The following is a 26,763-nucleotide window of genomic DNA, read 5'->3' as shown; positions in this document are numbered from 1 at the left end:
AGTGTCAGTGGCCGAGAGAGTCCAAACAGAGTCAAGAGGTTATCCTGGAGGTTATTCTTATGCATTAATAGATATCACCTTGTTATCCAAGATGTAATGGAGAGGCTGGAGGGAACTGCCTGAAAACGTAGAGCTGTGTTCCAGTATTCATGTTTCTTGATGGTGATTCGGTAATTTCACAATGTGACTGTGTGATTGTGAAAACCTTGTGTCTGATGCTCCTTTTATCTACCTTGTCAATAGATGAGTAGAACATATGGAATAAAAATAAATAATAGAGGGAACAACTGTTAAAATACATTTAGTTTGAGTTGCAGGTCAAGATGACGGCTTAGCAATGTGCGCATTTTAGTTCATCCTCCAGAACAACTACTAAATAACCAGAAACAGTACAGAACAGCTCCAGGGGCCACATCAGTGACTGGACATACAGCGTACCCCAGTCTGGACTGGCTGGACCGGCTGTGAGCCCCCCCAGAACTGTGAGTTCCCCAAGGCCTGGGGGCCGGCACCCCTCCCCCACGGCTGCTTCCCAGAGGGGAAAGGAAAGAAACTTTACCAGCAGCAGGGGCTGAGCCCAACCAAATGCCAATTGTGGAATTAATTAACAAATTCTGACTACTAAAAATAGGCCCCCAGCTCAGGTGAACCTGGTTAAAGCGGAGGTTGCTCATTTTTGCCCCAGCTCCAATGGGGCAGGGCTGACGGAAAAAGGGGGAAAAAAAAATAAAAGAAGAAGGAAACAGAGGTTTTTGTGGCTGTGTTTCTACAAAGGCTTGACTGCCTTTGGATACAGTGGCAGGACTCCTCAGGCTGCAACTGCCCCAGACATAGGCAGAAGCGAACTCGTTTGAGAGCTTGTCTGGAGTCTGTACCTTCTCCAGGGGAGGGATGAAGCCCAGTTCAGGTGGAATCCCTCCCTCAAGGAACTCAGACACCAGGGCTTGGTAATTTGAGGCCATTAAAACCAGCCTACAACCTCTCCTCTGTCTCCACCACGCCCCCAGCAGGGAGAGTCCGCCAAAGTTTAAGGTACTGCATCATCTTACGCTGTTGGGACCTGCAGGCAGATGAGCACCACATATTGGGCAGGATAAGAAAAACAGAGTCCAGAGACTTCACAGGAAAGTCTTTCAACCTGCTGGGTCTCACCCTCAGGGAAAACTGACACAGGTGACTCTTTCCTCCTGATAGGAGGCCAATTTGGTCTGGGAAAATCCGGCTGGGGTCTATATTACCTAAGTAGACCCTCCTAAGGGTGTGTGTGGGGAAAAGGCACCATACAAGCAGGGCAAGAAACAAGAAAATAAGAACTGAAAAATTCTCCTCTGTTAAACAAAACTTAAGCTAGAGGTCCAGAAAAAGCTGAACCGAACGTCAAAGAACAGATAGACAACAAATTCATCCAGCAAGAAAACCCTAGGTAAAAGAAGTGAAAGCAATATCCAGAATAAACTAATTAAGGTAATTAAATGCCTAGATGCCAGCAAAAAATAACAAATCACACTAGGAAAATTGAAGATATGGCCCAGTCAAAGGAACAAACCAACAATTCAAATGACATACAGGAGCTGAAACAATTAATTCAGATATACGAACAGACATGGAAAACCTCATGAAAAACCAAATCAACGATTTGAGAGAAGATATAAAGAAGGCAAGGAATGAACAAAAGAAATTGAAAGTCTGAAAAAACAAATCACAGAACTTATGGGAATGAAAGGCAAGGTAGAAGAGATGAAAAAAACAATGGAAACCTACAATGGTAGATTTCGAGAAACAGCATAGGATTAGTGAACTGGAGGATGGAACATTGAAATCCGGCAAGAAAAAGAAAATATAGGGAAAAAAATGGAAAACTAAGAGTAGGGACTCGGAATTGAAAGACAATATGAAGCGCACGAATATACATGTTGTGGGTGTCCCAGAAGGAGAAGAGATGGGAAAAGGAGGAGAAAAACTAATGGAGGAAATTATCACTGAAAATTTCCAAACTCTTACAAAAGACTTAAAATTACAGATCCAAGAAGTGCAGCGTACCCAAAGAGAATAGATCCAAATAGACATACTCCCAGACATTTAATAATCAGAATATCAGAGGTCAAAGAGAAAGAGAGGATCTTGAAAGCAGCAAGAGAAAAGCAATCCATCACATACAAGGGAAGCCCAATAAGACTATGCGTAGATCTCTCAGCAGAAACCATGGAGGCGAGAAGACAGTGGGATAATATATTTAAATTATTAAAAGAGAAAAATTGCCAACCAAGAATTCTATATCCAGCAAAATTGTCCTTCAAAAATGAGGGAGAAACTAAAACATTTTTAAACAAAAAATTACTGAGAGAATTAGTGACCAAGAGACCAGCTCTGCAAGAAATACTAAAGGGAGCACTGGAGACAGATACGAAGACAGAAGAGAGAGGTGTGGAGAAGAGTGTAGAAAGGAAGACTATGAGTAAAGGTAAAAAGAAGGAAAATTAGATATGACATATAAAATCCAGAAGGCAAAATGGTAGAAGAAAGTACTACCCATGCAGTAATAACACTGAATGTTAATGGATTAGACTCCCCAATCAAAAGACATAGTCTGGCCGAATGGATTAAAAAACAGGACCCATCTATATGCTGTCTCTACTCAAAGGACATGAGGGCAAGGACACAAATGGACATTTACACACCAATGTTCAGAGCAGCATTATTTACAATTACCAAGAGATGGAAGCAGCCAAAATGTCCATCAACAGACATTTAGCTAAACAAACTGTGGCATTTACATAAGATGGAATATTATGCAGTGGTAAGACAGAATAAAGTTATGAAGTATGTAACAACATGAATGGACCTTAAGGACATTAAGCTGAGTGTGATTAGCCAGAAACCAAAGGACAAATACTGTATGGTCTCACTGATATGAACTGACATTAGTGAACAAACTTGGATTATTTTGTTGGTAACAGAGACCATCAGGAGATAGAAATGGGGTAAAATATTGGGTAATTGGAGCTCAAGGCATACAGACTGTGCAACAGGACTGAATATAAAAACTCAGAAATGGACAGCACAATTATATTAAAACACTGAATGAAGCTGCATATGAGAATGATAGAGAGAGGAGGGCTGGGGCATAAATGAAATCACAAAGAAAGATAGACAATAAAGATTGAGATGGTATAATTAGGAATGCTTAGAGTGTATAATGATAGTGACTGTACAAATTTAAAAATGTTTTTGCACGAGGAAGAACAAAAGAGTGTCATTACTGCAGTGTGCTGAAAATACATGGTAATTAATATTTAAAAATTTCAACTTATGTGTGAGAGTAAAGCCAAAAATGTTTATTTGGTACAAATTTATACTTTGACTGGTGCATCTCCTAATATAACTTATGTAGACAGTTGGTTGAAAACCTTAAGTACATGGAACTTTGTATAGGACTTGAGATTTTGTTGGTTTGTCCAGGTGATGCCCTGATAAATCCCAGAGTGATTTGATCAGTGAGTGGAAAAGTATTTGCAAAGTTCCCTTCAGGGAATGGTGAGAATGGGGGAAAACTCAACTTCCCCAAGTTGAATTCTTGATAGTCTCACAAGCAGTGCAGACAACCAAAACTATAGGCTGAGCCCCCAGTCCTGGGGTTTGTTCATATGAAACTTAACCCCACAGGGGATAGTTCAAGCCTACTTGAAGTTAGGCCTAAGAGTCACCCCCAAGAGAACCTCTTTTGTTGCTCAGAAGTGGTCTCTCTCTCCAGCCAACACAGCAAGCAAACTCACCACCCTCCCCCTGACTACACGGGACATGACTCCCAGGGGTGTGGATCTTCCTGGCAATGTGGGACAGAAATCCCAGAATGAGCTGAGATGCAGCATCAAGGGATTGAGAAAAACTCTAGAATGAGCTGAGACCCAGCATCATGGGATTGAGAAAACCTTCTCGACCAAAATGGGGAAGAGTGAAATGAGACAAAGTGTCAATGGCTGAGAGATTCCAAACAGAGTCGACAGGTTATCCTGGAGGTTATTCTTACGCATTGAGTAGATATCACCTTGTTATCCAAGATGTAATGGAGAGGCTGGAGGGAACTGCCTGAAAATGTGGAGCTGTGTTCCAGTAGCCATTTTTCTTGATGATGATTGAACAATGATATAGCTTTCACAATGTGACTGTGTGATTGTGAAAACCTTGTGTCTGATGCTCCTTTTATCTACCTTGTCGACAGATGAGTAGAACATATGGAATAAAAATAAATAATAGGGGGAACAAATGTTAAAATAAATTTAGTTTGAAATGCTAGTGATCAATGAAAGGGAGGGGTAAGGGGTATGGTATGTAAAAATTTTTTTTTTCTGTTTTTGTTTTATTTTTCTGTTGTCTTTTTCTGAACTGATGCAAATGTTCTGGGAAATGATCATGATGATGAATATGCAACTATGTGATGATATTGTGAATTGCTGAGTATATGTGTTGGGAATGTTTTTGTTTCTCTCTTGTAATTTGTTTTTTTGATTAATAAAAAATTTTTTAAAAAAATGAAAGAAGAAAAGGCAATACTAATCTATGGTGTTGGAAGTCAGGTCGGAGGGGCTAGTAGTGGCTGGAAAGGAGCACCGTGGCTTGTAGTTATAGGAGTTTTGCGTATTGATTTGTGTGCCCATCACATGGATACATTTACTTTGAAAATTCATTGAGGTATTTACTTGTTCTGTGTGCATTTACCTGAGCATGAGTTAAACTTTAATAAAATATTTACTAAAATTAAAAAAAAAATTTAGTTTGAAATGCTAGTGATCAATGAAAGGGAGGTTTAAGGGGTATGGTATGTATAATCTTTTTTTTTTCTGTTTTCATTTTATTTCTTTTTCTGTTGTCTTTTTATTTCTTTTTCTGAATTGATGCAAATGTTCTAAGAAATGATCATGATGATGAATATGCAACTATGTGATGATATTGTGAATTACTGATTATATATGTAGAACGGACTAATCATATGCTAATAATGTTTTCGTTCATTTGTTGTTGTTTTTTTTAAATTAATAAAAACAAAAGTGAAAAAAGAATCAAGGCTCCTGGAACACAGCTCAATGGTTTTAGGTGCTTCCCTTTAGCCTCTCATATACACTATAAACTAAAAAGGAATGTCTGTATAATGCATAAAAATAATCTCCAGGATAACCTCTTCACTCTGAAATCTCACAGCCACTGAAACTTTATTTTGTCTCATTTCTGTCTTCTCCCCTTTTGGTCAAGAAGGCTTTCTCAGTCCTTTGATGCTGGGCCCCAGTTTATCCCAAGAGTTCTATCCTACATTGCCAGGGAGATTTACAATCCTAGGAGTCATGTTCCCTTGTAGGGGGGAAGGCAGTGAGTTCACCTTGCTGAGTTGGCTTACAGAGAGAGACCACATCTGAGCAACAAAAGAGGTTCTCTGGGGGTGACTCTTAGGCCAAATTTTAAGTATGCTTAGCATATCCTTTGCAGGTATAAATTTTATAGGGGCGAACCCCAAGATCAGCCTATTGATTTGGTTGCCCCCACTGCTTGCAAGACTATCAGAAATTCTCAAAATGGGAAAGTTGAATATTTCCTTCTTTTACCCCAGTCCCCCAAGAGGACCTGTGTATGTGCAATTTTAACTTTAGTCTAATTTTAAGCAGTTTTTCAAATTAGTCTTTAAGAAAAACTATTTGATTTATACATATGTACTTTGAGAAAACAGGAAATTGTTGAGGGCTTACTTGGAGAGTCATCCACCTTGAATATTTAAATGTTTAGAAGGAAATTCTAGTGCTTAATTGGACTGCTATTTTCTGTTTAAAAGAGGAGACATAATATTACAAGATTCCCTAAAAGCCACATTCTTCTGACCCATAAGGCAACCAACCTTCATGAACACTCAAACATGTGATTTGAGAGATTAATTCGAGAGTCATCTGCTGTTTTTGGAAGTCATAATTTTTCATTGTAACATTTATGCTGGTCATCTTATGCTTTTGCCATTTGTCTTTTGATCCCAGGATGTTGCCTTCTTGGAAAAAATGATTAAAGAAGATACAGAACAAGGAAGACAGCCCCTGTTGCTTGTTGCAAATGCTGGTAGGTTCATGTACTTAAATCTTCCATTTTGGGTATATGAGAGAGAAGCTGTGTACTTAGCTTAAAAAAGATCAAGTCTTAACAAATGTTTGTGCCACATGTTTAATTTAGTCTGTAATGACATTATGATGAGTATTATGATAGTCAAGTTGGCTTGTTAGAGTCTCCTTAGTTGTTGGTTTGTTTTGGGAGTTATTTTATATATGTTGTATGATTTTTCATTTAAGTTGTAAATGCTTCTCTCCTCTTACTGTTCATGTACTTTCTTCTTTCCTAATTGAATTTAAAAAAAAGTCATATTTAAATACTACCTTGTAGATTGCAGGTCAACTACCATTTTGTACTCCACTTACCATATTGTATTCAGCAATATACATAAGGCCCTGGAGAGTGCAATAATGTAAGAAAAATAATTAAACAGAATAGAATTAGAAAGGGAAAAGTAAGACTTTCTTTACAGATGACATGATTGCACAGAATGAAAATCCTAAGAGAATAGAAGAAAAGCTGTTAGAACTAATAAGTGAATCTAGCAAGGTTGCAAGATCAACATGAAAAGATCCACTGTCTTTCTATATACCAACAATAAATGACTAGAAATTGGAAATTGTGTTTTAAAATACCATTTATAATAGCATAAAAAACATGTAACTTTTATGGATAAACTTAAAATATATGTGAGACAATTACAAATTGTTGCTGAAAGAATTCAAGATATCCCTAGTAAATGGAAAGATAAACAATGTACATGTACATGATATTGAAAAACTCAAGTCTCCTGAAACTGATTTACAGAGTCAACCCAGTCCCTAACAAAATCTCAGTAGATTTTCTTGTAGAAATTGATAAGCTGACTCTAAAACTTACATGGATATATGAAGAATCTAAGAATAGGTAAAATAAATTTGAAAAGGAACAAAATTGGAAGACTTACCCAATCTGATTTCAAGACTTACTATTAAAGCTATGAATAATCAAGATTATTTGAGAGAGACTGAAGAGAATAGAGAGTTCAGAAACAGACTGTCACATATATGGTCACTTGATTTTTTTTATACAAAAATGCTGTTATAGTTTGAAAGCTGCTAGAATGTGATATGCCAAAACTGGAATGGCTTTTTTTTTGGCATGGGCAGGCACCGGGAATCAAACCCAGGTCTCCAGCATGGCAGGTAAGAATTCTTCCTGCTGATCCACCGTTGCACCACCCTGGAATGGCTTTTAAAAAGGAAATTTAATAAGTTGTAAGTCTACAAGTTCTAAGGAAGTGAAAGTGTCCAAATTAAGGCACCAAGAAGAGGTTACTGTTCTGGTTTGCTAGCTGCTGAACAATATACCAAAACAGAATGGCTCCCTTCCCTTCCAGGAAGCCCAGAAGTCTCCAGAACATCAACTTCTGGTTTCTTTGTCCCCAAGAGTTCAGTTCTCAGCTTGTCGCTTTCCTGTTGCATTTCACTATAAGCTGTGAGAAGAAACCAGGCTGCACTTTTGACATTTAATTTAGAGATCTCTTCTGCTAAATGTTCAAGTTCATGGCCTTTAAAATCAGCCTTCCAGCCAAAGCCGCTATTCAGTTTTGCCAGATTACCTGCTATTTTAAAATAAGGTTCGCCTCCCTTCCAGTTCACAGTAACACGTGCCTCATCCTTCTAGAGCTTCATTACAGGTATCTTTAGAGTCCACATTTCTACCAACAGTCTCTTCAAAGCATTCTAGGCCTTCTCTATCAAGCTCCTCACAACACCTCCAAAATGTTCCCCTTATCCATTTAAATTTGGTATTTGGAAGCCACAGCAGCAGCATCCCACTGTCCAGTACCAAAATCTGTTCTGGTTTGCTAGCTGCCGGAATGCAATATACCAGAAACAGAATGACTTTTAAAAAGGAGAATTTAATAAGTTGCTAGATTACAGTTCTAAGGGCAAGAAAATGGCCCAATATACAAGTCCATAGAAATGTCCAATCTAAGGCATCCAGGGAAAGATACCTTGGTTCAAGAAGGCCGATGAAGTTCACTGTTTCTTTTTCAAATGCAAGGGCACATGGTGAACACAGTCTTGCTTCTTCTCCTGGCTTCCTGTATCATGAAGCTCCCTGAGAGGCATTTTCCTTCTTCACCTCCGAAGGTCGCTGGCTGGTGGACTCTGCTTCTCGTGGCTATGTTGTTCTGCTCTGCTCTCTCTGAATCTCTTATTCTCCAAAATGTTGCCTCTTTTGTAGGACTTCAGAAACTAATCAAGACCCACCCAAATGGGTGGAGACATATTGTTACCTAATCCAGTTCAACAACCACTCTTGATTAAATCACATCTCCAAGGAGATGATCTGATTATAGTTTCAAACATACAGTATTGAATAGGGACTCTTTTGCCTTTATGAAATGGGATTTAGATTCAAACGTGGCTTTTCTAGGGGACATACATCTTTTCAAATCAGCATAGTTACCTTCACTCAAGAAAAGTCAATGGGTCTAGAACACCTCATTCAGTTGGGAAGTCATGTGGCTGGTGTCTGGTTGTCCCATGCTCCTATGCTCTGTGCTTTCAGCCTCTGTTCCTCTAGGAGTTCCTCACTTTGCTTCTCCTAGGCTAGCCTTCATCTTTTGGCTTTCCTTGTCTCTCTTCAGGTTTTGGCTTGCTTACTTCTCATGGCAACATCTGTTAGGCTCCAAGCATCTCCAAAAATCTGGGTCTCTGTTCTCCACGTGTTGGCATCTGTGTCAGCTCTGCTCTGAAGTTTCTGTTGGCTCTTTCGTTTCTGTCGACTCTTTCGTTTCTGTGAGCTGTTTCCTTTCTGTCATTTCTCCAAAACTGTTTCCCCTTTTAAGACTTATAAACTAATCAAGACCATCTTAAATGGGTGGAGTCACATCTCCATCTAATCAAAATTTCATACCCACAATTGGGCTTACCATATCTCTGTGAATATAAGCTAATCAGAAGTTTCCAATCTACAGTATTGAATCAAGATGAAAAGAAATAGTTCTTCCACAAGTTTGGATCAGGATTAAAACATGGCTTTTCTGGGGTACATAATATATTCAAACTGGCACAGATGCCAAGATAATTCAATAGAAAAAGGATAGTTTTCTCCACCAGTGGTTTCAGAACAATTGAATATCCATTTGAAAAATAATTACATCCCTCTATATACAAAAATTAATTTGGATAATACACCTAATAACTAAAACTGTGAAACTGCTAGAAGAAAATATAGAAGATTTTTATAACTTTGGGCTAGGTAAAGATTTCTTAGATAGAATATAAAAGGCATGAACCATAAATTGGACTTCATCAAAACTTAAAGATTTTTTTATTTTATCACTATTCTTAAGAAAATTAAAAGCATGCTACAGACTGGAAGAAAAAGTTGCAAAACATATATTTGAGAAAGGACTCATCTATAGACTACATAACAAATTCTTACTATTTGATGAGGCAGATAATACGCTTTTTAAAACGAACAAAAATTTGAACATACACTTCACCAAAGAAGATATATGAATGTATAAGCACTTGACAAGATGCTTAACATCATTAGTTATTAGAGAAATGCAAATTACAACCACATTGAACAGGTGTTGGTGAGGATGCAAGAAATAACAACCCCTTATACATTGTTGGGGAGAATGTAAAATGGTGCAAGTGCTATAGAAAACAGTTTGGCAGATCGTCAGAAAACTAAATATACAACTACCATTTAATGCAGTAATCTCACTTCTAGGTATATACCCAAAATAATTGAAAACAGGGGCTCACATAGATATTTGTACACCGATATTCATAGCAAAACTGCTTACAATAGACAAAAGTTGGAAGCAACCTGATTGTCATCCACGGATAGGTATATAAACAAAATGTGGCATTTACTTACCATTACTCAGGCATGAAAAGGAATGAAGTTCTGATACATGCTACAACACGGATGAGCCTTGAAGGCATCATGTGAAGTGAAATAAGCCAAACATTGAAGTACAGATATTGTGTGATTTCACTTATTTGAAATACCTAAAATAAGTAAATTCATAGAGACACAAAGTAGATTACTGGTTACAAGGGGGTGGAGGTAGGAATGAAGTGGAAGGATGGAAGGAAAGTTGGGGACTTACTGCTTCAAGGGTACAGGGTTTCCATTTGGCATAATGAAAAGGTTTTGGTGATGGTAGGTGGTGATAACAGCACAACACTGTGAATGAAATTGATATCACCGAATTGTGCATGTGAAGGTTTGTATTGTATATGTGCTACCACAATAAAAATTACTTAAAAAACCCACAATGAAATACTATGTAATATATAAGAATGAAGTAAATAAAAAATTGCAGTGCTGACAAGGATCTAGAGCAACTGAAACTCTTATACCTCGCTGGTAAGAATACAAAATGTTACATCCACTCTGAAAAGTTTGGCAGTTTCTTATGAATTTAAAAATAGCCTTCCGTATGACCCATCAATCTCACTTCTGTATATCAACTATTTATGAAAAAGATGAAAACATGTCCACACAAAGATTTGAATGTGCATGTTCATAACTGGAAACAATCCTCATATCCTTCAACTGTTGAATGGATAAACAAATCATAGTATGTCCATACAATGGAATACCACTTAGTAGTAAATGGTGCTATACATATCACCTCAGATGAATTTCAAAAGCATTATGGTAACGTGACAAAAGCCAGACACAAAGAATTCCATACTGTATGATTTCATTATATGAAATTCCAATAAAGGCAAAACTACAGTGACAGAAAACAGATCAGGGTTGCCTGGGGCCAGTGACAAGTAGAGAGGGGAGCAACAACAGTGGGGAATGAGGGAGCTATAGGAGTGATAAAATATTCTGCCTCTTGTGGGCGGGCCATGGTGGCTCAGCAGGTAAGAATGCTTGCCTGCCATGCCCGAGGACCCGGGTTTGATTCCTGGTGCCTGCCCATGTTAAAAAATATATATATATATTCTACCTCTTGATTGTGTTGGTGGTTACTGCACAACTATACATTTGTAAATACTCATTGAACCATATGAATGGATTTTACTGTATATAAATTATACCTCAGTAAAACTTATTTTAAAAAAACCCCAATATTAGTTGCCAGCAGAACAACTACGACCTCCTGCCTGACTTACTGTATTGTGTGTTTAAAAGCAACAGGTTTGATAGACTGAAGAGGCTGTGATTTACGGGACTGATTGACTTACCAGTATGACTATGTTACAGTTGCCAGAATACACATTCCAGGGGTTAGTCAGCAGAGGTTGTCAAAACATTTGAAAACGGTATTTGAGTACCATCGTGCCACTAAAGCACAGCACTTTGCTTTATATTTTGCTGAAGGGGTCATGTGAAGAAACCCTGACATTTGCATATGTCTTGTTTCAGCCACACCAAACATATCAGTTAAGTTTTTTTATTTTTAATTTAAGATAGATTTGTGTGTGGGGAAAAGTTTTCAGTTCTTTTCCTGGTATATGAACCATTTTCTTTAGTATTTAGTATTTTTTGTATTAGTAATTTTAGTATTAGTATTTTTTGAAGCAGCTGGTGAGGTTTTAAAATCTTAGTAATTTAGGACATTTGAGAGAGTGTATGACCCTGCATTTTATTTATGCTCTGTCTTTGAAGAAGGGATCTGACCAGCAAAATCTGTTGTATAACAGTTTACCAAGAGATTGACATAGTGTTTAATATTTTAAAACTAGCTTCAGAATCCATGACCTATATAAAAAGAAAGAACCTCTCAGATTGGATAAAAAAAAAAACAACTCCACATTCATCTCTGCACTCTTTATAAGGGAAACACCTAAATCAAAGTAACTGAGAAAGTGACACACAAAAATAAAAGGACAAATGCTAACAAAAATAATGCGCTGTTGCATATTAATGTGAGATGAGATAGACTTCACATTATTGAAAGGATTTAATCTACTAAGAGATTTGAATGTTTATTAACATAACTTTGAAAAATATAAAGGAAAAACTGTTGGAATACAAAAATTGACTAAACCTACTATCTTGGTGGGAGATTTGAATAATCAACAGATCAAATAGAAGATAAGTAAAGGAAAGGCTTGATTTAATAGGTACATATAATAGAAAGTACACATTCTTTTCAAAATTTGCATAATCAACTTGTAAAAGTTGATCTAAAAATAATGCACAAAGAAAATCTCAATAAAATAGAAATATGGGAATTTTCTTCCCCCATGAGGCAATAATATTTATGTAAAAGCTCTGAGGCAGTTAAAACTCAGAAAACATTAGTTCCTTTTAGTATCTTTTTTTGTTTGCTTAATTCTAGGTACTGCAGCAGTAGGACACACAGACAAGATTGGACGTTTGAAAGAACTCTGTGAGAAATATGGCATGTGGCTTCATGTGGAGGGGTAAGTAGATGATGGAGTTCGCGCCATGTTGTCCCCGCACACAGCTGTAATGGAGGAGGGAAATGAAATGCAAGCTCTCACTTTCTAGTGATGTTTATTCCTAAATGCTCTTTTGACTGTAAATAACAAAATGTTCCTGGTTGGCATAAGCAAAAGGAGATTTTATTGGCTCAGTTCCCTGAAAAGACCAGTGTTAGACTGGCTTTAGGCACAGTATCAACCAAGACTGTGTCTCTTGCTTCCCTCATCACTGGGCTTAATTTCCTTTATAGTGGCTCCATTTAGAGTTAAATATTTTCTAATATGGTGCAAGGTAGTGCAGCAGCTCCAGCCTTTCCACATTCCTGTTCAATGGGCCAGAAGTCCCTGTGAAAGTCTCCTACTGAACCAATCAATCACTGTGGCTAGGGAAGTGTAGCACTATTGGTTTAGGTTATTTGCCTCTGGAGCAGGTGGTGGTGATACCTTCTCCACCCAAAGCTTATGGTCTGATAGAAGAGATTGGGGTGGTTCTAAGCAGGACAGCCCAAAGTAGCATGTATGTAACATTTCATAATAGGTAGGTTTCTTTTTTATTTTATCCTTCAGGAAAAGAATAATGACTGGAAAGAAAAAAGTTATAACAGATATAAAATGGTATGCCCATTATACTAAATAAGTAGAAGGTATCCCCTGAAATATCTCTTGCTTAAAATGTATTTTCAAGGTTTTCCTGAAATTTACATAAACCATATTTTCTGTTGTTATAAAAGCTAATAACATAGCTGGAAGACATTTAAGTATCAGCTTGTACTTTTTTTTTTAAGTGCATACATAGTGAATAAGTAACAGTAAATAATTAATCCTTAGACTGGCGTCTTTTCTTTCAGTGTGAATCTGGCAACATTGGCTCTAGGTTATGTCTCCTCATCAGTGCTGGTATGTTGTTGATTTACTAAATATTGGCGTTTTTAAGAAGGAATTCAAATTACTCAACCACTGTTTTTATGAATGGAAGAGGGTATTGAATTTAGTGCATTCTCTCAGATAGTCTGACAAAAGTTGTTCTCCTTTTGGTAGGCTGCAACCAGATGTGATAGCATGACATTGACTCCTGGCCCGTGGCTGGGCTTGCCAGCTGTTCCTGCAGTTACACTTTATAAACATGACGATCCCGCCTTGGTAAGCTTGCTCTCACGAGGAAAAAGATGAAGAGTGGTTAATAACCATTATTTGGTTTGGGGGCAAAATGGAGAAATGTAAAGGGGAAAAGGGAAAAGTTTCTTTAATTCTGCTTCCTATTAACATTTTTTGTGATTCCTTCTAGTCTGTTCAAAAAAAATTGTTAATATAAATGAAATCAAACCATATATTTTTTTCTATTCAGTTTCCCCATACTTCCCTATGAGTATAATAAATTTTATGACATTTTATGATAGCATAATATTCTGTTACTTAAATAAAGAATTTTTAAATCATTCTTTATTAAGAACTTTTAGGATGTTTTCATATTTTGTTACTGGAATAATGAACATCTTTCTACATTTCAAATTGTCTCCTTGGAATAGGTTCCTAGAAGTAAAATTACTGAATTGGAGTATTTTAAGGCTCCTGATCCTATTGCCCAAAAGGCTGTAACATGATATTTTATATAGAACTGTGGCAGTGGTTCTTGACAGTGGATTGGTTAGTGATAGCACATACAGCATAGTGGTTACTCCTAAAACAGTTCATGCCTTGCTCAGTTCATAATGTCCACATATTTGAGGATGCTCAAAGCAGCCTTGGAAGGGGCTACTTCTTGAGTGGTTAAGAGCTCTAGCTTTGAGATTTGACCAATCACAATTCTCATTCTGGCTCTGCAACTTCTTAGTGAGCCCTTGGACAAACAAGGTCTCTGAGCTGATGTGCCTAGAATTCTTACCTCATAGAGTTGTTGGACAATCAAATATGTAATGCAAGCAAAGTGCCTAGCATCATATCTGTCATATAACTGTGTAATAAATGGTAACTAGTTAGTTTGGTCATGTGATTTCTATAGCTTTGAGTAGTAAATCCCTCTTGGTTTTTTCAGACCTTAGTTGCAGGTCTTACATCAAATAAGCCAGCAGACAAACTCCGTGCCCTGCCACTGTGGTTATCTTTACAGTACTTGGGACTTGATGGGATTGTGGAGAGAATAAAGCATGCCTGTCAACTGGTGAGTAGAAACCTGAAGTTTAAATGAGCCACAAATATTCCATGGCAAAAGCAGAAGCAGAAAAATACTTCATTTATTTGCCCTCCATCCGATAACCTCATTGTCTGGATTTACCGTATTATGAGCAAGCAGACTAATTGTCTTGCATGTATATGGTTCTAGTTCAAAGTTCTGGGAGAGACTTGTCAGGATTTGTGTTCCAGTGAAACCAAATTAAAATGAAAAGCAGTGTCATCATGGGATCAGAAAAGATGTAAAAGATGACCACCATGGAGTGGAGAAGGATATATGAAAGGAGGGATAAATGTTCCACCTGACTGACTCATGAGCATGGGGTACTATGATAGTTAGGGGTTGATATGCATTGCATATATATTTTTAACACTAGCTGCCTTGGAATCCCAAATTGCAGGGTTCTAGAGGCAATTGAAATTCTCTTTTCATTAACTCGAGGTGTTCTAATTGTAAAAATGTGTAAATATGTTGTAGTTAAGAAAGCAAATAAATGTTATATTTATGTAGTTTGAGAAGTGAGCACTCACCTGAGATTAAAAGCATGATTTCACTTCTCTCTATCTTATTTTCTTGTTCATAAAGTGGGGATAATGGCATAAGAAAGTTTGTTATGAGGATTTAATGAGTTCATACATGTAAAGCTCTTGCAGCCATGCCTGATCCAACAGTATGCTCTGCCTAAAGGTTTCAGAATAAATCTTCATTTTAAATGTATTCTTGGGGAATTGACTTTTCCTCAACTATCATAATAATATTTAAGAAAAATCAGTGTTTTCATATTGCTTTGGTTCATAGTATGTGAGGATAGTTCACTTTTACATTTAAAATACTGTTAAGATTTATACATATTATGTTTAAAAAGTTCATAAAAAAGTTTTCAATCCATATATTTTACTTATCTGTCGATAAGTTAGATAAAAGGAGTGTCAAACACAAGGTTTTCACAATCACACAGTCACATTGTGAAAGCTGTATCGTTATGCAATCATCTTCAAGAAACATGGCTACTGGAACACAGCTCCACATTTTCAGGCACTTCCTCCAGCCTCTCCATTATATCTTAACTAAAAAGGTGATATCTATATAATGCGAGAGAATAACCTCCAAGATAACCTCTCAACTCTGTTTGAAATCTCTCAGCCATTGACACTTTATTTTGTCTCATTTTTCTCTTCCCCCTTTTGGTCGAGAAGGTTTTCTCAGTCCCATGATGCTGAGTCCCAGCTCATTCTAGGATTTCTATCTCATGTTGCCAGGAAGGTCCACACCCCTGGGAGTCATGTCCCACATGGAGAGGGGGAGGGCAGTGAATTTCCTTCTCATGTTGGCTGAGAGAGAGAGGCCACATCTGAGCAACAGAAGATGTTCTCTTGGGGGTGACTTTTAGGCCTAATTTTAAGTAGACTTACCCTATCCTTTGTGGGGTTAAGTTTCATATGAACAAACCCCAAGATTGGGGGCCCAGCCTATTGCTTTGGTTGTCCCCACTGCTTGTAAGAGTATCAATAATTCTCCACTTGGGGAAGTTGAATTTTCCCCTTTTCTCACCATTTCCTCCAATGGGACTTTGCAAATACTTTTTTATTTACTGTTCAGATCACTCTGGGATTTATCGGGGCATCACTCTGGACAAACCTACAAAATCTCATGCCCTACTCAAGGTTCCATGTACTGTGGTGTTCAGTTAAGCTGTCCACATATATTAAGAAATACACTAGTGAAAATATAAATTTTGTGCAAAATAAACAGTTTTTACTTTAGTCTCTCACATAAGTTAAAGTTTTAAAATATTAATTGCCATCTGTTTTCAACACCCTACAGTATCAGCATTCCTTTGTTCTTCCTCATGCAAAACATTTTTAAATTTGTACATTTAGTCGTCATTATACACACTAGGCATTCCTAGATTATACACTCTAGGCATTCCTCGATTTTACTGTCTCAGTCTTTATTGCCTGGGTTTCCTTCTGATTTCATTTGTGGCCCCAGGCCTCCTCCCTCTATCATTCTCACATTCAGCTTCATTCAGTGTTCTAACATTATTATTTTACCGTTAGGTAGTATTGTGCTATCCATTTCTGAATTTTTACAGTCAGTCCTATTGTTATCTTCAGCTCCAATTACCCAATATCTACCCTATTTCTATCTTCTGATGGTCTCTGTTCTTAACTGAAATTCTCCAAGTTCATTAACTAATGGTAGTTTGTATTAGTGAGACCATACAGTATTTGTCCTTTTGTTTCTGGCTAATCTCACTCAGCATAATGTCCTTAAGGTCCATCTATGTTGTCACATACTTCATAACCTTATTCTGTCTAACAGCTGCATAAATATTCCCTGGTATGTATATACCACAGCTTGTTTAGCTGCTCATCTGTTGATGGACATTTTGGCTGTTTCCATCTCTTCACAATTGTAAATAATGCTGCTATAAACATTAGTGTGCAAGTGTCCGTTTGTGTCCTTGCCCTCATGTGCTACCTAGCAATGGTATTGCTCGATCATATGGCAATTCTATATTTAGCTTCCTGAGGAACTGCCAAACTGCTTTCTACAATGGTTGTACCATTTTACATTCCCACAAACAGTGGATAAGTGTACCTCTTTCTCCACATCTTCTCCAATACTTGTTGTTTTCTGTTTTATTGATAATGGCCATTGTGATGGGTGTGAGATATCTCATTGTGGTTTTGATTTGCATTTCCCTAATAGCCAGGGAAGTTGAGCATCTTTTCATGTTGAGTTTTAGCCATTTGTATTTTCTCTTCTGAGAAGTGTCTGTTCATGTCTTTTGCCCATTTTGTAATTAGCTTGTCTGTCTTTTTGTTGTTGAATTGAACAATGTCTTTGTATATTCTGGATACTAGACCTTTATCTGATATATCATTTCCAAATATTGTCTCCCATTGTGTAGGCTGTCTTTTTAATTTCTTGATGAAGTTCTTTGATGCACAAAAGTGTTTAATTTTGAGGCGTTCCCATTTATTTATTTATTTATTTATTCAGTGCTTGTGCTTTGGGTATAAGGTCTAGGAAATCGCCTCCTATTATAAGATTTATAAGATATTTTCCTACATTTTCTTCTAACAGTTTTATGGTCTTAGATCTAAAGTTTAGTCTTTGATCCATTTTGAGTTAATTTTTGTATAAGGTGTGAGATATGGATCCTCTTTCATTCTTTTGCATATGGATATCCAGTACTTATAAACCATTTATTAAAGAGACTGTTCTGTCCCAGGCGAGTTGGCTTGACTGTCTTATCAAAGATCAATTGTCCATAGTTGAGAGGGTCTATATCTGAACACTCTATTTGATTCCATTGGTCAGTATATCTATCTTTATGCCAGTGCCATGTTGTTTTAACCACTGTAGCTCCATAATATGCCTTAAAGTCAGGTAGTGTGAGACCGCTTACTTCTTTTTTTTTTTTTTTCTAAGGATATCTTTAGCTATTCAGGGCACCCTGCCCATCCAGATAAATTTGGTTTTTGGTTTTTCTATATCTGAAAAGTAAGTTTTGGGGATTTTAATTGGTATTGCATTGAATCTATAAATCATTTAGGTAGAATTGACATCTTAACTATATTTAGTCTTCCATCCATGAACACTGTATGCCCTTCCATTTATTTAGATCTTCTGTGATTTCTTTAGCAATTTCTTGTAGTTTTCTTTGTATAAATCTTTTGCATCTTTAGTTAAATTTATTCCTAAATATTTTACTCTTTTGGTTGCAATTCTAAAGGGAATTTTTTTCTTGATATCCCCCTCAGATTTTTCGTTACTGTTGTTTAGAAACACTACAGATTTTTGAGTGTTGGTCTTCTAACCTGCCACTTTGCTGTACTCATTTATTAGCTCTAGTAGTTTTGCTGTGGATTTTTTGGGGTTTTCAGCATATAATATCATATCATCTGCAAACAGTGAGAGTTTTACTTCTTCCTTTCCAATTTTGATGCCTTGTATTTCTTTTTCTTGTCTAATTGCTCTGGCTAGAACTTCCAACACAATGTTGAATAACTATGGTGATAGTGGACATCCTTCCTTGTTCCTGATCTTAGGGGAAAGTTTTCAGTTTTTCCTCACTGAGGATGATGTTAGCTGTGGGTTTTTCATATATCTGCTTTATCATGTTGAGGAAATTCCCTTGTATTCCTAGCCTTTGAAGTGTTTTCAACAAGAAAAGATGTTGAATTTTGTCATAGGCCTTTTCTGCATCAATTGAGATGACCATGTTGTTTTTCTGCTTTGATTTGTTGATATGGTGTATTACATGAATTGATTTTCTTATGTTGAACCATCCTTGCATACCTTGTATGAATTCTACTTGGTCTTGGTGTATAATTCTTTTAATGTGCTGCTGGATTTGATATGCAAGAATTTTGTTGAGGATTTTTGCATCTGTATTCATTTGAGAGATTGGTCTGTAATTTCCTTTTCTTGTAGTATCTTTGCTTGGCTTTGGGATGAGGGTGATGATGGTTTAATAGAATGAGTTAGGTAACCTTACCTCCTCTTCAATTTTTTTGAATATTTTGAGCAGGATTGGTACTAAATCCTTCTTGAATATTTGGTAGAATTCACATGTGAAGCCATTTGGTCCTGGAGTTTCATTTTTGGGAGCTTTTTAATGAGTTATTCAGTTTCTTTACTTGTGAATAGTTTGTTGAAGTCGTCTATTTCTTCTTGAGTCAATGTTGGTTGTTCTTGCCTTTCTAGGAAGTTACTCATTTCATCTACATTGTTGAGTTTATTAGCATAAAGTTATTCCTAGTATTCTCTCATTGCCTCCTTTATTTCTGCTGGGTCAGTGATTATGTCTCCTCTTCCATTTCTGATTTTATTTATTTGCATCCTCTCTTTTTGTCAACCTCGCTAAGGGTCCATCAATCTTATTGATTTTCTCATAGACCCAACTTCTGGTTTTGTTGATTTTCTTGTTTGTTTTCATGTTCTCAATTTCATTTATTTCTGCTCCAGTCTTCATTATTGCTTTCCTTTTGCTTGCTTTGGATTAGTTTACTGTTCTTTCTCTAGTTCTTCCAAGTGAACAGTTAATTCCTTGATTTTTGCCCTTTCTTCTTTTTTGATGTAGGCATTTAGGGCAGTACATTTCCCTCTTAGTACTGTCTGCTTCATCCCATAAATTTTGATATGTTTTTTTCATTTTCATTTGCCTTGAGATATTTACTGATTCCTCTTGTAATTTCTTCCTTGAACCACTGGTTGTTTAAGAGTATGTGTTCAGAGAAACTTGTGAATTTTCTGGCACTCTAACTATTATTGATTTCCAACTTCGTTCCTTTATGATCTGAGAAAGTGTTTTTATTGAGACTTGCTTTGTGACCCAGCATATGGTCTATCGTTGAAAATGATCCATGAGCACTTGAGAAAAAGGTACATCCTACTGTTGTGGGGTGTAATGTTCTATAAATGTTTGTTAACTCTAGCTCATTTATTGTATTGTTCAAATTCTCTGTTTCTTTTTTGATCCTCTGTCTACATGTATTGTCCATTGATGAGAGTGGGGAATTGAAGTTCTCAACTGTTATGGTACATGTGTTATTTCTCTTTTCGGTGTTTGCCTCATGTATTTGGAGCACTCTGGCTCAGTGCATGAATATTTGCGATTGTTATGTCTTCTTGTTGAATTATTTCTTTTATTAATACATAATGTCCTTCTTTGTCTCTTTTAACTGTTTTACGTTTGAAGTTTAATTTGTTGGATGTTAGTGTAGCTATTCCTGTTCTTTTTTGATTGTTGTTTGCATGAAATATCTTTTCCCAGCCTTTCATTCAACGTATGTTTATCCTGGAGTCTAAGATGCGTCTCCTTATAGACAGCATATAGATGGCTCCTATTTTTAATACATTCTACCAGTCTGTCTTTTGATTGGTGAATTTAATCCATTAAAATTTAGTGTTATTACTGTAAGGGCAGTACTTCCTTCTATACCCATTTTGCCTATTGGATTATATATGTTAGATCTAATTTTTCTTCTTTTTACCTTTACTGATAGTCTTCATTTCTACAGTTTTCTCCATACCTCTCTCTCTCCTGTCTTTTCCTCTCTGCATCTGGTGCTCCCTTTAGTATTTCTTGCAGAGCTAGTCTCTTGGCCACAAATTCTGGCAGTGATTTTTAGTATGTAAATGTTTTAATTTCTCCCTCATTTTTAAAAAAATTTTTATTATTAAAAAAAATTACAAGAAAGAAACACATTCCCAACACATACTCAGCAATTCACAATATCATCACATAGTTGCATATTCATCATCATGATCATTTCCCAGAACATTTGCATCAGTTCAGAAAAAGACAACAGAAAAATAAAACGAAAACAGAAAAAAAAAATTTTTACATACCATACCCCTTACCCCTCCCTTTCATTGATCACTAGCATTTCAAACTAAATTTATTTTAACATCTGTTCCCCCTATTATTTATTTTTATTCCATATGTTCTACTCATCTGTCGACAAGGTAGATAAGAGGAGCATCAGACACAAGGTTTTCACAATCACACAGTCACATTGTGAAAGCTATATCATTATACAATCATCATCAAGAAAAATGGCTACTGGAACACAGCTCCACATTTTCAGGTAGTTCCCTCCAGCCTCTCCATTATGTCTTGGATAACAAGGTGATATCTACTTAATGCGTAAGAATAACCTCCAGGATAACCTGTCGACTCTGTTTGGAATCTCTCAGCCATTGACACTTTGTCTCATTTCACTCTTCCCCATTTTGGTCGAGAAGGTTTTCTCAATCCCATGATGCTGGGTCTCAGCTCATTCTAGAGTTTTTCTCAATCCCTTGATGCTGCATCTCAGCTCATTCTGGGATTTCTGTCCCACATTGCCAGGAAGATCCACACCCCTGGGAGTCATGTCCCGTGTAGTCAGGGGGAGGGTGGTGAGTTTGCTTGCTGTGTTGGCCGGAGAGAGAGACCACTTCTGAGCAACAAAAGAGGTTCTCTTGGGGGTGACTCTTAGGCCTAACTTCAAGTAGGCTTGACCTATCCCCTGTGGGGTTAAGTTTCATATGAACAAACCCCAGGACTGGGGGCTCAGCCTATAGTTTTGGTTGTCTGCACTGCTTGTGAGACTATCAAGAATTCAACTTGGGGAAGTTGAGTTTTCCCCCGTTCTCACCATTCCCCGAAGGGAACTTTGCAAATACTTTTCCACTCACTGATCAAATCACTCTGGGATTCATCAGGGCATCACCTGGACAAACCAACAAAATCTCAAGTCCTATACAAAGTTCCATGTACTTAAGGTTTTCAACCAACTGTCTACATAAGTTATATTAGGAGATGCACCAGTCAAAGTATAAATTTGTACCAAATAAACATTTTTGGCTTTACTCTCACACATAAGTTGAAATTTTTAAATATTAATTACCATGTATTTTCAGCACACTGCAGTAATGACATTCTTTTGTTCTTCCTCGTGCAAAAACATTTTTAAATTTGTACAGTCACTATCATTATACACTCTAAGCATTCCTAATTATACCATCTCAATCTTTATCATCTATCTTTCTTTGTGATTTCATTTCTGCCCCAGCCCTCCTCTCTCTATCATTCTCATATGCGGCTTCATTCAGTGTTTTAACACAATTGTATTACAGTTAGGTAATATTGTGCTGTCCATTTCTGAGTTTTTATATTCAGTCCTGTTGCACAGTCTGTATCCCTTGAGCTCCAATTACCCAATATCTTACCCTATTTCTATCTCCTGATGGTCTCTGTTACCAACAAAATAATCCAAGTTTGTTCACTAATGTCAGTTCATATCAGTGAGACCATACAGAATTTGTCCTTTGGTTTCTGGCTAATCACACTCAGCTTAATGCCCTTAAGGTCCATTTATGTTGTTACATACTTCATAACTTTATTCTGTCTTACCGCTGCATAATATTCCATCTTATGTAAATGCCACAGTTTGTTTAGCTAAATGTCTGTTGATGGACATTTTGGCTGCTTCCATCTCTTGGTAATTGTAAATAATGCTGCTATGAACATTGGTGTGTAAATGTCCATTTGTGTCCTTGCCCTCATGTCCTTTGAGTAGAGACAGCATATAGATGGGTCCTGTTTTTTAATCCATTCGGCCAGACTATGTCTTTTGATTGGGGAGTCTAATCCATTAGCATTCAGTGTTATTACTGCATGGGTAGTACTTTCTTCTACTATTTTGCCTTCTGGATTTTATATGTCATATCTAATTTTCCATCTTTTTACCTTTACTCATAGTCTTCCTTTCTGCACTCTTCTCCACACCTCTCTCTTCTGTCTTCGTATCTGTCTCCAGTGCTCCCTTTAGTATTTCTTGCAGAGCTGGTCTCTTGGTCACTAATTCTCTCAGTAATTTTTTGTTTAAAAATGTTTTAGTTTCTCCCTCATTTTTGAAGGACAATTTTGCTGGATATAGAATTCTTGGTTGGCAGTTTTTCTCTTTTAATAATTTAAATATATCATCCCACTGTCTTCTCGCCGCCATGGTTTCTGCTGATAGATCTACACATAGTCTTATTGGGCTTCCCTTGTATGTGATGGATTACTTTTCTCTTGCTGCTTTCAAGATCCTCTCTTTCTCTTTGACCTCTGATATTCTGATCATTAAATATCTTGCAGTATGTCTGTTTGGATCTATTCTCTTTGGGGTATGCTGCACTTCTTGGATCTGTAATTTTAAGTCTTTCATAAGAGTTGGGAAATTTTCAGTGATAATTTCCTCCATTAGTTTTTATCCTCCTTTTCCCTTCTCTTCTCCTTCTGGGATATCCACAACACGTATATTTGTGTACTTTATATTGTCTTTCAATTCCCTGAGTCCCTGCTCATAGTTTTACATTTTTTCCCTATATTTTCTTTTTATTGCCGGATTTCAGATGTTCTGTCCTCCAGTTCACTAATCCTATGTTCTGTCTCTCGAAGTCTACCATTGTAGGTTTCCATTGTTTTTTTCATCTCTTCTACCTTGCCTTTCATTCCCATAAGTTCTGTGATTTGTTTTTTCAGACTTTCAATTTCTTCTTTTTGTTCATTCCTTGCCTTCTTTATATTCACCTTCAATTCGTTGATTTGGTTTTTGATGAGGTTTTCCATGTCTGTTTGTATATTCTGAATTAATTGTTTCAACTCTGTATCTCATTTGGATTGTTGATTTGTTCCTTTGACTGGGCCATATCTTCAGTTTTCCTAGTGTGATTTATTATTTTTTGCTGGTGTCTTGGCATTTAATTACCTTAATTAGTTTATTCTGGAGATTGCTTTCACTTCTTTTACCTAGGGTTTTCTTGCTGGATGAATTTGTTGTCTATCTGTTCTTTGACGTTCAGTTCAACTTTATCTGGACCTCTAGCTTAAGTTTTGTTTAACAGAGGAGAATTTTTCAGTTCTTGTTTTCTTGTTTCTTGCCCTGCTTGTGTGGTGCCTTTCCCCCACACACACTTAGGATGGTCTACTTAGATATTATAGACCCCAGCCAGATTTTCCCAGACCAAACTGGCCTCCTATCAGGAGGAAAGAGTCACCTGCATCGGTTTTCCCCGAGGGTGAGACCCAGCAGGTTGGAAGACTTTCCTGTGAAGTCTCTGGACTCTGTTTTTCTTATCCTGCCCAGTATGTTGTGCTTGTCTGCCTGCAGGTCCCAACAGCGTAAGATGATGCAGTACCTTTAACTTTGGTGAACTCTCCCTGGGTTCTGTGTGGGCTTGCAGCCAGTCCAGCTGGTCCTGACTGGGATACGCTGTGTGTCTGGTCACTGATGTGGCCTCAGGAGCTGTTCTGTACTGTTTCTGGTTATTTAGTAGATGTTCTGGAGGACGAACTAAAATGCGCACATTGTTAAGCCGCCACCTTGACCCAGAAGCTCCTCCTCATTTTTGAAAGATAATTTTGCTGGATGTAGAATTCTTGGTTGGCAGTTTTCCTCTTTTAGTAACTTAAGTATATTATACCCCTGTCTTCTCACCTCCATGAGAAGGTGAGAAATCTACAAACAATCTTATTGGGCTTCCCTTGTTTGTGATGGGTTGTTTTTCTCTTGCTGCTTGCAGTAGTCTCTCTTTTTCTTTGACATCTGACATTCTGATTAGTGAGTGTCTTGGAGTATATCTGTTTGAATCTATTCTCTTTGTGGTACGCTGCACCTCTTGGATCTGTAATTTTAAGTCTTTCATAAGATTTGTGAAATTTTCAGTGGTAATTTCCTCCATTAGTTTTTCTCCTCCTTTTCCCTTTTCTTCTCCTTCTTGGATACTTACAACACATATATTCGTGTGCTTCTTATTCAGTTCCCTGATTCCCTCCTCATATTTTTCCATTCTTTTCCCTGTATTTTCTTTTGCTTGTCGGATATCACCTGTCCTATCCTCCAGTTCACTAATCCAGTCTTCTGCCTTGAAATCTAACATTGTAGGTTTCCTTTTTTTTTTTTCATCTCTTCTACTGTGCCTTTCATTCCCAGAAGTTCTGTGATTTGTTTTTTCAGACTTCTGATTTCTTCTTTTTGCTTGTTCCTTGCCTTCTTTATATCCTCTCTCAATTCATTGACTTTATTTTTACATGTCTGTTTGAACATTCTGAATTAATTGTTTCAACTCCTGTATCTCTTTTTAATTGTTGGTTTGTTCCTTTGGCTGGGCCATATCTTCAATTTTTCCTGGTATGTTTTATTATTTTTTGCTTGTATCTATGCATTTAATTACCTTAATTAGTTTATTCTGGAGATTTTCACTTTTTTACCCTGGATTTTCTTGCTCGATGACTTTGTTGTCTATCTGTTCTTTGACATTCAGTTCAGCTTATTCTAGACCTCTAGGTTAGGTTTTGTTTAACACATCAGAATTTTTAAGTTCTTATTTTCTTGTTTCTTGCCCTGCCTGGTTTATGCATTTTTAAAAATTTTCCCTAATGAGGGTCTACCTAGGTATTATACATCCCAGCCAGATTTTCCCAGACCAAATTGGCCTCCTCTCAGGAGGAAATAATCATGTGTGTCAGTTTTCCCTGAGGGTGAGACCCAGCAGGTTGAAAGGCTTTCCTATGAAGCCAGTGGATACTGTGTTTTTCCTATCCCGCTCAGTATGTGGCACTTCTCTGCCTGCGGGTCCCACCTGCATAAGGTGATGTGGTACCTTTAACTTCAGCAGATTCTCCCTGTTGGGAGTGTGGTTGAGACATAGGAGAGGTTGTAGGCTGTTTTTAATAGCTTTTCTTTTCCAGGCCCTGGGGTCTGAATTCCTTGAATTCCCCCTGAGCTGGGCCCCACCCCTCTCCTGGGGAAGGTACAGGCTCTAGATAAACCCCCAGACAAGCTTAATTCTGCCCGTACCTGGAGACTGAGAAGCCCTACAGCTGTATCCAAAGAGTAGTCAAGTCGTAGAAATACAGCCACAAAAAGAAAAAGGAAAATCCTTTTCAAAGAAAGACCCCTGTTCCTTGCATTTGGTAATCAAGAGTGTAAGTTGGTATGTTGCACTGTGTATATCCAAGTTCTATGTGCCCCCTCCTTTCCTTCAGGGCCCAGATCCTTTCAAGTATTTTGTGCTGTCTGATCCAAAAAAATCTCTGTTTTTTTGTTTTTTTTTTCTTTTTCTGTCAGCCCTGCCCCCTCTGCGGTGGGGCAAAATCTAGAACCTTCAGCCTTTAATCAAGATTCCCCTGAGCCGGGGGCCTATTTTTAGTAGTCTGAATTGGTGAATTAATTCCACAATTGGAGCTTGGTTGTGCTTAGCCCCTGCTGCTAGCAAAGTCGCTTCCTTTCCCCTCTGGGAAGCAGCCTGTTGTGGAGGGGTGCCGGCCTCCATAGCTTGGGGAACTCACCGTTCTAGGTGGGTTTGCAGCCGGTCCAGGTTGTCCAGACTGGTGTACGCCATGTGTCCAGTCATTGATGTGGCCCCAGCAGTTGTTTTGTACTGTTCTGGCTAATTACTAGCTGCTCTGGAGAATGAAGTAAATCCCACACCTCACTAAGCCGCCATCTTGGCCCTCTTAAATATTTAACTTTTAATGGAAAGATTAGGGAATATGCAGATGTGGAAATATGAACAGCAGCAGCCAAATTCATAAATCATAAG

The 26,763-nt window shown here is 37.4% G+C and overlaps 1 protein-coding gene across 4 annotated transcripts in view; it reads left to right on the top strand.

Moving 5' to 3' along the window:
* PDXDC1 (pyridoxal dependent decarboxylase domain containing 1) overlaps positions 1-26,763 on the top strand; it is a 95,896-nt gene that overhangs the window by 47,104 nt on the left and 22,029 nt on the right. For all 4 annotated transcript variants that reach the window (XM_077141644.1, XM_077141643.1, XM_077141642.1 and 1 more), the window contains 5 exons: positions 6,015-6,093; positions 12,395-12,479; positions 13,349-13,397; positions 13,539-13,640; positions 14,533-14,658. In XM_077141644.1, coding sequence (XP_076997759.1) covers positions 6,015-6,093; positions 12,395-12,479; positions 13,349-13,397; positions 13,539-13,640; positions 14,533-14,658 — 441 coding nt within the window. The remainder of the gene's footprint in view (positions 1-6,014; positions 6,094-12,394; positions 12,480-13,348; positions 13,398-13,538; positions 13,641-14,532; positions 14,659-26,763) is intronic.

Source organism: Tamandua tetradactyla, chromosome 23 (genome assembly GCF_023851605.1).
Source record: "Tamandua tetradactyla isolate mTamTet1 chromosome 23, mTamTet1.pri, whole genome shotgun sequence".
Classification (NCBI taxonomy): Eukaryota; Metazoa; Chordata; class Mammalia; order Pilosa; family Myrmecophagidae; genus Tamandua; species Tamandua tetradactyla.
This window is presented reverse-complemented; position numbering and strand designations above follow the sequence as displayed.